Raw genomic sequence first — 11,150 nt, 5'->3', positions numbered from 1 at the left:
GGTTTATGGTTGGGTTTATCCCAGTATGGTATCAGAGTATGTTGAATGTTATGGTATAAAAAAAAAAAAAAAATCAGTTTATTAAGCAAGTCGTTACATAAGGTCTGTCTACGCATATATGAAATTGTAGAAAAGATAAATCAAGTCCTAACAGCATAAGAAATACAGTTCTAGTATCTCTCAACAATTCACAATTCAGCATATGAATAGAATTAAACAAGCAACTGAATTACCAGCATGCCGTTCAAACTAAGTTTTACATACCTTCTAATTAGAGGAGCCACCTCCTTCTAAATCAATGGACTTACTTGTTATGGATATAGATTTTTATTTTGACTAGATTTTATGTGTCACACCTCGAACCCCGAAATGGGACCCAGGGGTGACAATGTAACCTAACATGTCCCTGTATCATACAAATCATCCACAGATACAGAACAAAGGATGAGGGTCCGGCCCCGTGGGGTTACCAGGCACCCTGAACACATCCAAACACAATCATATACGCAGCGAAAATAAGTCATACTATATACATATGCAGTACCATACTAGAGTCTATACAAAGGCATAAACACAGCTCTATCAAAACGTACAAACGAGTGCTCAAATACATCCCAATATGACAACCCATCAAAATAGAGTCCTAGCACTTACCCAAGCGCTAAACGCAGTATACTAGCCATTACGCTCCCTACACCAGGATGCTAGTTTCGGTTACTCGAAGGACCTGTAAAAATGTACGTACAGTAGGGGTGAGACACCTCTCAGTAAGGAAGAACACAGGTTATATCGGTGTGTGGCATTTGAGTGTTACCATGATACAACATACACGCAGTTAAATGTAATCCAGTACTAGTTCACACAGTGCATACACACACCCATACACATACATATACACATGATTAGCAATGCCGGTGTCGTCACACCCATCGGCACAAAGCTGGCTCGCGACATACAGCGTTGGCCAGTAGCCAACCCGCAAACACAACGCCACCGACACATGGCTAGTCCCTGACTCCCATGGCATCGTACCGCCGCTAACTGGTGGATCCACACCCTTCGACTTGATCTGCCGGAATAGGCTCACGCCCTCAGATATAGAGCCGGACACTCTTGCCTATGTGGTAGACGATAAACACATGCCCTTGGATATAGAGTCGAACACTCTCAGTACCTGGAATCATTTTAGAACCTAGTTCCTACTAGCATTTCAATATATCACACACACATGCATGCTCATATAACTAAACAAACCACACCCATTTGGTAATCTAAATCATGGTTTTCCGAACAAGTACAATTTACACAAATCAAGGCACGACCATCCCAATAACACAGTATAAATCACACATATATTTGGTTTTCAACAAAACCAGGAATGCAGCCCGTCGCCCCTTTTTTCCCAAAACTGTAATAATGAAAAATCCATAGTTTTCCTCATTAGATTCCCCCAAATGAGTAACCAAAACACAAACAGGACAGTGAAACATAGTTCCACCAAGTCTGATTTTAAAAATAACCAATATAAACATAATTCCCCTTACCTTTTCCCCAAAAGCAAATCTCAAACTCCAAGACCCCTAAATAGCGAACCAAGTTCCAAAACCTATAAATCACAATACAAAATGTGTTCACAAGACCATTACCTACAAAACTACCAGATCAAAATTGAAAATTGAGTCTTACCTCAATTTTTTGCCAAAACCCAAAAATCTCCGAAACGAAATTCTGATCCGTAGAAATTGTAGAGAATCCTTCCACGATTCTCGTGGTAACTTCAGATTTCCGATTCCATCAACGAACGGCGAAAAAATCTAGAGAGCGAGAGAGAGTAGGGAGAGTTTTAGAGAGAGAGAAAGATAAGATTGAGGTTACTTAGTGAGGAAGTAATGAAATTTTCTATTTATAGACCCTTGACCCGGCCCAACTCGTCGACGAAATGGTGTTCTCGTCGACAAATCTTTCACTGCCTTCGTCAACGAATCGGTGGCCTCGTCGACGAATTTAGGATCTCCAATTTTTCCGAGACTCCTCAGCTTCTCCTCATCTATGAGCCCCTGAATTTCGTCGACAAGAATTGCATGGCCTTCGTCAACGAATTCTGGCTTCGTCGACGAAGCCTGTTCAAATACCAATTTTACCCCTCTTTTATTTATTTAACTCATTTATCACGGTTCAGGTTCTTACATTTTATATGCTCTTGATCTTCGTTTTTCTAATTCGATCTTAAGTTAAGAGTTTAATGTTATTAGATCTTCAATTAAGGAGTTGAGAGACTCCTATATTACTTATAGGGTATAGGGTTTGGAAGATTTATTTGGGAGGAGGTTAAAAATACTAATAGTGTAGTATTAGTGATAGTTATAAAATCTGTCATGAATAAGGGGCTAATAGTGACGAATCTTCAAATTCGTTACTAATATTGTGAAATAAATTTTTTTTAATTTTTTTTAAATAAACAAAATTTTAGTGACGGTTCTAAAATCTGTCACTAATAAAGGGTTAATAGTAACGAATCTTCAAATTCGTCATTAATATTGTGAAATAAATATTTTTTATTTTTTTTAAATAAAAGAAGTATTAGTGACGGTTCTCAAATCCGTCACTAATAAGGGGCTAATAGCGACGAATCTTCAAATTCATTACTAATATTGTGAAATGATTTTTTTTAATTTTTTAAAAATAAAATAAGTATTAGTAACTATTATAAAATTCATCACTAATAAGGGGCTAATAGTGACGAATCTTTAAATTCATCACTAATATTTTGAAATAAATTTTAAAAAAATTTTTAAATGAAAGAAGTATTAGTGACGGTTCTAAAATCCATCACTAATAAAGGACTAATAGTGACGAATCTTCAAATTTGTCACTAATATTGTGAAATAATTTTTTTTTAAATAATAGTAGTGATGATTTTTTAATGGTTACTAATATTTTCGTTACTAAAAACCAGTTTTTTTTCCAGTGACATCTAATAGATATGATTGAATGGGGTGTGGTAGGGTATAAAATCGTTTAAAATTTGATTTCGTCGCACTCTCATTCAAATTTTCATTTAATTCCATTCCTATCCCAAAACATTTTGCAAATTAAGCATAAAGTAGGGATTTCCCCATTTGAAAATATGAATTTCAAAAGTTGAATTTTAAATTCAATGAAATTTGACAAACCCTAACATAATTTTGTGCCACATTTTTCTTAAGATTTACACAATTTCAAATTTAAGATTACTTTGTGCAATTGAGTAGTTGTTTATGTGCATAAATAGACTAATAACGTGTACATCTATGCACACGTGCACCCATAAATTAAATTATTATTTAATATAAAAACATTTTTAATTAGTTTTGTAAAATTTAATAATTTGAACCTATTGACTTATTTGAGGGAGAGGTACAATCAAATACTGCTATGATAAGGGATCACCATAGTATTCCCCACCTAATCTGCTCCAATTTTCAACTACCCATCTCTATATATATAATTGTCAAACTGAGAATAAGAATCTTACATCAAATCCCTAGTTTAGCTGTAAAAGTTTTTCTTTTTCTTTTTTTCTTTTTTAAAAAATATCATTTTAAATTTTAAAATTTTTTTAAAAATTATAAATTTAAAATTTAAGTTTTAAAATTTTTAAGTTTATTATTTTTAAGAATTTTTAAAATAAGTTCAAAAAAATTAACAAATAATGTGATATTTTTAATTATTTAAAAATATCAAGAAATAATAAAAATTAAATAAAAACTAATCCCTTAAAACATTTTCTATAGAACGGAGAGTTAGAGTATTGGAAAATTATCTTATATTTTAAATCGTCCAGCGTTGGCTTCGGTCTTGATTTATTATTATTATTATTATTATTATTATTATTATTATTTATTTATTGGAGGTCTTGTTAATGTGTTTTAGATCATGAGAGATAGTTCAAAGACTATTCCTCAAAGTGCATCTTTGATAATTAGACTAATGCTTGGAATATATGGCGGTTTGATTAATAAGTTTTTCAAAGTGGAGAGGTATTGACTAAGGCCTCCTATAAATTGGGTTTAGATTAATTCGGATATTGCAGCTAAGGGTTAATCAAATTACATTGGGGATGAATTCTTAATGATCGGTCGGGAGGACAATTGGGGACTGAATTTTTGTTGTTAATTTGGGAATTTGTAATTCTATCACTATTGAGTTGTGTGGCATTACGAAAGGCTTAACTTTGACTCGAGATTTGGGGGTTACAAAGGTGATTATTGAAACAATTACCCTTGCCATCCTATGTTCTTAGTTGCTCCATTTGGAAATGTGAATTTCCGAGCTCGTATTTGGATTGGGGCCAATTTGGAAAAAATTTAATACTAATCTATATTATAAATATTGAGTGGGTAATAAGGTGATTGATTTTAACTGATGGTCCCCATTTATTAATTATTTAATGCAAAAAGCTTCTATAGCAAATTCCAAAACACACATAATCAATGAGTTGAAGGCCGTGTATTGATGTAGACTCTCACCCAAATGTAACAAATAAATTATTTAAAATAAAATATTAATTATAAATTATTAATTTGTTTAATAGTATTATTAACATAAATTAATAATCATATTATTTTGTTATATATTATAACACATCAATTATATTTGAAATATAATAAAATTAGTTATGTGATAACAACATAGATTCGTACATTACAGATAATAAAAGTAAGCATCGAAACATTACACTCATATATAAATACTGATAGTCAGAATTTAATTTTAGACTTCACAAAAAATACTTATAATTTTCAATTATTTTCTAATTCAACACTCTTATAAAAGGCACTTATCAAATTCAATACATTTTTTAGTCCAACACTATTATATAAGTCGTTCTAAACAACCCCTTAATATTAATTATATTCCTTAAATTATTTAGATTTCGATATTGAATTTGAGATAAAATTTTATTTTAAAAAAAAACACACATTTAATAATCAAAAATTTATTATTTATTTTATTTTAATTGTTTTGTTTGGTTAAAATTCAATGAAACCTTGAATTTTTAAAAACTATCAAAATTTTTTGTAAGATTTAATTTTGTGGACAAAAGGAACATTTCGTTATTCAACACCTTTAAGTAAAGGAAAGTGAATTTTACCATTAATGAAATGATAATTTTACCCATTTATTCAATTTTGACAAGATAAATTAGAAATAAAATTAATTTAATAAATTAATATAGAAATTGATCTATTATGTATAGTATTTTGAAAATCAATTGGTAAGTGAATTAGGTACCCGACTGGTTTTCGGATTGAACGGTTCAACTAGTTGACATAAATATGATAAAATAATTATATTATAATTTGAAAAAATTTAAAAATATGAGAAAAAATTAAAAAAATAATATTAATAAATCATAAAAAAAATACTTAAATAACTATAAATTTCTAAAATGTTCACTATATACAACTCTCATTCAACCTAAACAACTAAACACATTTTTAAAACAAAAAAGAATTATGATTTAATATTTTTAAATTACAATAACTTATCAAACATAGTGTTAGGAAAAACGTAAATTAAAAATTCAATGCTCATACTATATAAATTAAAATTATAAAATTAAATATTAGTAGTTTTGTTCCTAAAATGTAAATGATATTTGATAAAACAAAAAAAAAAACTCAAATTTATGTTAATTAATTGACCTTAGTTTGAGACGGTTTATTTGGTTGAATTGAGAACCGATTTGCTTTCTGAGTCGTGTTGAATACCATATGTAATAACATAACAACCTAAATTGAATCAGGAAAGTCAACAAATCATCTCTAACAAAAAGTCAACCAATTCATATAAATTTGAGTTTTTTTTTAATGCATTTGACATTCATATTTTACTCATAGAAGGACTAATATTCAACTTTATAATTTTAATTCATAAAGTATGAATTTTGAATTAGTTTACGTTTTTTTACGACCATGTTTGATTGATTAGTCAAATTTAAAAATATTGAACTATGTTTTATTTTTTATGACATGTTTAGTCATTTAATTTGTGCGAAATTGCATATAACAAACATGTTATAGCATTATTATTACTAGATATTTTTTTTTATGATTTATTAGTAATTTCTAATTTTTCATTTATTTTTTAAAATTTTGAAATAATAATAGTGTACTATGTTATCATTTGATGTCAATTGGTTGAGACAATCAACTCGAGAACTGGTTGGATCTTCAATTTATTTTCAAGAAATTATACTTGATTGCCCGATTCTCTTAATTTAATTAATTAAATTGATGTAATTTTCTTATTACTACCATCTTATTAAGAGTAATTTAAAAAAAAAAAAAGATCTAATGATTGACTTGCAATTGATCGACGAAATGTTCGTTTTGTTAATAAAACTAAGTATCAAGAAGTTTTATAGTACTAGATTTTACCGATTTACACGCATCAACTACGTGTTAATTGATGATCTAATTTTCATTATTTATCTTATTCACATTTGTATTAAAAATAATAATAAAATGTCAAAATTACCTTTCAAAACTACAAAATTTAAAATTTAAACTCTCATTCTTTATAATGAACTTTAATTAAAACAACTCATAACTCCTTAAATTATATTTATTCATTTGAGCTTGCCGTTAAAGCACATCGATCATTTTTTATCTCGTTTAAGAGTTTCTGTATCTTTTCTTTAATTTTCTCTTCCAATATTTTTGTTTAATTTTTTCTTTTTGTTCCATCTTCTATAAATCATTTTACATTTAAAAAACAGAACTCATTAAACTAGGGCATTGAATTTTAGATAAAGATTTTAAAATTTTTTAAAAACAACCATTTAATAATCGGCAATTATTATTTATTATGTTTTGATTTGTTTTGTTTGGTTTGAGAGTCGAGACGAACCGACTTTCCCTCCCAAATTCTCCGTTATGGCGTTACCTTTTTCATCACGCCTCTCCAAATCATTCAAATATATATATACGGCCGACATTATCCCGCCTTCTGAAATTCTTCAAATTCAATCTTCCTCTGATCAATTCTTCTCTTCCATTCTCCATAACCATCACCATGGATTCCCAATTGAGCTCCAAACTCTCAAGTCTCCGTTTGCCGGATATTCAATTCCGCTCGCCGCAGCAATCGACCGAGGCCACTCGCGACGGCGGCTCCGTGAGGGATAAGAATCAGCAACCTGCAGCGTCCGAGACCACCGCCTCCCAGGGGTGTCCGATCAACAACAATCCTCAATCTGCAGAGGATAGCGGCGGCTACGACGAATCGTTGTGCAGAACACCGACGTCCGAGGAACACAAGATTCCGGCGGTCATCAGCTGCCCGCCGGCGCCGCGTAGGCCGAGGGCGTCTCCCCCGCGCAAGAGGAGGTTGTTGGATGAACCGGAATTCCATCTGTTCGTGTCGTCGGAAGAGCTGGAGGAGTTCTTCCGATCGAACTTTGAGGTCCTCACCGGCGCTAAGAGAAGGAGCACCTGTAATTGAATGTGGCGGTGCCGATTGCCCACGCTTCAAACCGCAATTTGATTATTATATTTTATTCTTTTTGAAAGGTACCGACTTGATTCTGTTTTTTCAATATGAAGTTCTTAAGCCTCCTCAATTGACGTTCTTGAATTCGTAGTTTTGATTCAGAATCTGTATAGATCATAATTGAATGTGAAAATTTTATTTTCCGAAAAAAAAATGAAAAAAATTTATTAAATTGAATATTGAATATTGTATTATGCTCTGTTTTGGGGTTTCATTGATTTGTACGTGTTTTCTTGATCGATTTGGTTTGTGGGTCAGAGAGGGAGAAAAGAGATAATCAAGACGACCTATGATCGAGACAGATTAATTAGGAGTTCAGCTTTATTGAGTCCATTAATCCTATATAGAGATTAATTAATTCTCAATTGTAATGTATTTTGGGGTGACAAGAATGAACGTGGCCACTATCACCTTTAAAATTACATAAAATTCTCTTTTAAAACTTATCTGCTCTATTGTTCTCAAAAAATATATTTTGAAATTACAAAATAACAGATTTAATCTATAAATTTTCAAAAATTTGAATGGAGGGAAACATTTTTAAGAATGAAAACAATCGAAATGGTAACTCAAATTGATGGTCTACTAAATTGTGACTATATTAAAATAGGGATATTAAAATTCTCATCACCATCCTGGTTTATAAATTAATAAGTGGTAACTCCCTTTTAAGTAGACTTCTCCTGGTCTAATTTTATTTTAAATTTAATTTTTTAATAATAATTAATTGATAAAAATAATAATATTTTTTTTTAAAAAAAACCTACTTTGTAATGTTTATTATCTAATTTGTTATTCGAAGATGAAAAATAAATAAATGATAAAAAAGAAATTAAGCATTATTTTTATATGAAAAATAAATAAATATATGTGGACGTGGATGGACACGTGCACACATTCAATTACAGTTATAAAAATATTTGGTGGAGGAAAGAGATGCACACCATATCTCTACCTACCCTATTTAATCCATGTATCTTGTAATTGTCAGCCACCAAATCAGAATCCTTACATCATTTTCAGGACTTAACTTGCGAAAATGGCCACCTCATCTTATTTCCTAAAGAAAAATAATATGTTTTTGAATAATGTAATCTAAAATCTTTTTGAGAAAATACAGGGATGAATTTGATACATGTAAGCCCTTCAAATAAATCTCCTTCTTTGTGTTTCTTTACAAAATTCTTAAGATCCAATTCTCGAGAACTATAGTACTATTACCATATAATTGGTGTATTTTTGATGATTTAGGAGTTGTCTGTGCTCACTATTATATTTTATATATAGAAAAATATTTTAAATTTTTTTTAATATTTTAAAAGTTTCCTGTAAAATATATATATATTTTTTCAAAAAACATGTAGTTGACGATGTGATATTTGTTGAGAGTTTCACTTGTGAGTTTGTCCCACATTGAGAAAATTGAGTGGATGATGAATGCTTATATATATGATTAGGTCAAAAACTTTGTAGGCTTAAACTTTTAGATCAAGTTAGTGCTCACCCATATGTATCAAGCTTACTTATGGATTCCTCTACTGCTAACCAATGGTATCAGAGTCGATGATTCGTGAAGCTAATTCTCTGGGGAAACAGTTGAAATTTACAAGTGAGGGGAAGATTGTTGTGAATTCTACTTATGAATTTGTCTCACATTAGGAAAATTGAGTGGATGGTGTGTGCATTGGGTCCAAGACCCAATAGAGTTTTTGAATCAAATTGGTACTCATCCATGTGTATCAAGCCTACCTATGTACTCATCTGGTACTAATAATATTTTATTATAATTCTTTAAAAAAAAAAAAAAATTTTAGAACTAAATAATTCGTACAAATTTTTCTAATAAAAGGGGAAATTGGCTAAGCATTGCCCCAGTGGGGATCGGATCCATACAAAAGCTTTGAGGCACAATCCATTGCAAAAGGTTGGTGTTGAAAAAAAAATGGATTAGGTATTGAAAGAAGTAAATCAAGCTTTAATTAATTAATTAATTAATTAGTTAAATGATGGCCCCATACATGATACATTAACTACCAACTGCAAATTAGAAAAAAAAAATTTCATCACAAGTTTCCAAGGCATGGCATGATTGATGATTGAGAAGTAAAACCTGTGAAAGGAATTTGACGCAGACCCCTCACCCCAAAAGATTAAAAAGTAGACTAACCCACGCTGTGATTGGATTGGATTGGATGGGGACCTCACCTAATCCAATAATTTTGTGCCCAAAAGCACCATTCTCAAATAATCAAATCAAAGAAGTAAAGCTTGAGCGAGTGTGTTCGTTCACTGCACAATATCCCTTTGCCAAACTGCTATATTCGTGAATGAATGAGCTTCTTTGCATTCTGTGTTGAAGGGCTGGTTTCTTCCTGAAAGGTGATGAAGTCCCCACCATGAGCTAAGGTGTGCAGTAGGTAGTACCCACAAATAAAGTTCATGTGAGTTTGTCCCACCACATATTTTTAAAGAAACAATTTAATGAAGGAAAGCATGTGAAAATATGCAAGTTGATTTTCACCTCGGCCTCCTATGTTAGAGCAAGTCAAGTGACTCATCACGCCCACGTATTAATTATATGGGGAGGGGAAAGTTGTAGGGTGGAAACTCTTTTGAGATTTTTTTTTTTAAAGTATTTGGAAGTGTTTTGGTTTGTGTTATTTTTAGTTTCATGCTTTCATTTGGGTTGTATCGAGTTTATTTATATTTAGGCTCCGTTTGAATCTTAGAAAATATTGGGAAAAGGAATGGAAAATATTAAGGAATCCATATTTTCATGTTTAATTATCGAGTAAAGTGAAAAAAAAGAAAGAAAAATAAATCAAACCCATAATAAGTTTTTGATTTTACATATCATTATATTTAGTTTTTTTAATTTTTAATCATATCAAAATAAACTTTTATTTTTGATAATATTTAATAGAGGAGGAAAATATAAAGAAAAATGAGTTTTCTCCTTTTTTTTTTTTTTTTTTTTTCTTTTTTCAACTAAAATCCTTGATTCAAACAGACCCTTAGAGAAAAGGAAAAAAAAAAGGCTAAAATAAGGTAGGGTTTATTAATTTGGGTGCTAAAATGTGTATACTGAATTGAGTATTGCTAGGTTTTTCAGAAGGGGAAATGAAAACAAATACACTACATAAAAAATAAAAAATAAAAAGCGCATTCAAACACATCTTGAAAAATAAAAATAAAAAAAATTATTTTCTCTCACTAATACAAATTTATTTGGAACCCAAAAAAATGAATAATGTGTGAGTGTGTTAATTCCAAAAAAAAAAAAAAAGCATAAACATAAAATCCCAAGTTGAGAAAAAAAAAAAAACATAAGGAAAATGCTTAATGACATAATTGCATAAAGAAGTGAGATTTATACTAACGGAAATTCTATTATCATCACAGGCTCATGTACGACTTTCCACGCTATTAACTGAAAACAAATCATACAAAAAAAAGAGTTAATAAAAAAGAAAAAACTTCAATACCCACATTATATATGCACGTGCTACTATAATGTTCTACATGTACTTTTGTGGCTTATCATCCACAACAGCAAGAAGGTAACATAAACAAAAAAATGTTCATGCAGAAGCAAAAATGTACTCAAATTTTAG

At 30.5% G+C, this 11,150-nt stretch overlaps 1 protein-coding gene across 1 annotated transcript; it reads left to right on the top strand.

Annotated features, from left to right (window-relative positions):
• Positions 1–6,996: 6,996 nt before the first annotated feature.
• Positions 6,997–7,715, top strand: LOC131166153 (cyclin-dependent protein kinase inhibitor SMR1-like). The gene has a single exon (XM_058124466.1). It carries the CDS (start codon positions 7,060–7,062, stop codon positions 7,486–7,488), a length of 429 nt encoding a protein of 142 aa, XP_057980449.1. The 5' UTR covers positions 6,997–7,059; the 3' UTR covers positions 7,489–7,715.
• The last annotated feature ends 3,435 nt before the right edge of the window (positions 7,716–11,150 follow it).

This window comes from Malania oleifera, chromosome 10, assembly GCF_029873635.1.
Source record: "Malania oleifera isolate guangnan ecotype guangnan chromosome 10, ASM2987363v1, whole genome shotgun sequence".
In the NCBI taxonomy this organism is placed as follows: domain Eukaryota; kingdom Viridiplantae; phylum Streptophyta; class Magnoliopsida; order Santalales; family Ximeniaceae; genus Malania; species Malania oleifera.
The sequence above is the reverse complement of the archived record's forward strand: the minus strand, read 5'-3'. Positions and strand labels throughout refer to the sequence as shown.

What these genes read in the sequence shown, in the direction of transcription:
- LOC131166153 (XM_058124466.1), top strand. Translation starts at nt 7,060, where the DNA reads ATGGATTCCCAATTGAGCTCCAAACTCTCAAGTCTCCGTTTGCCGGAT.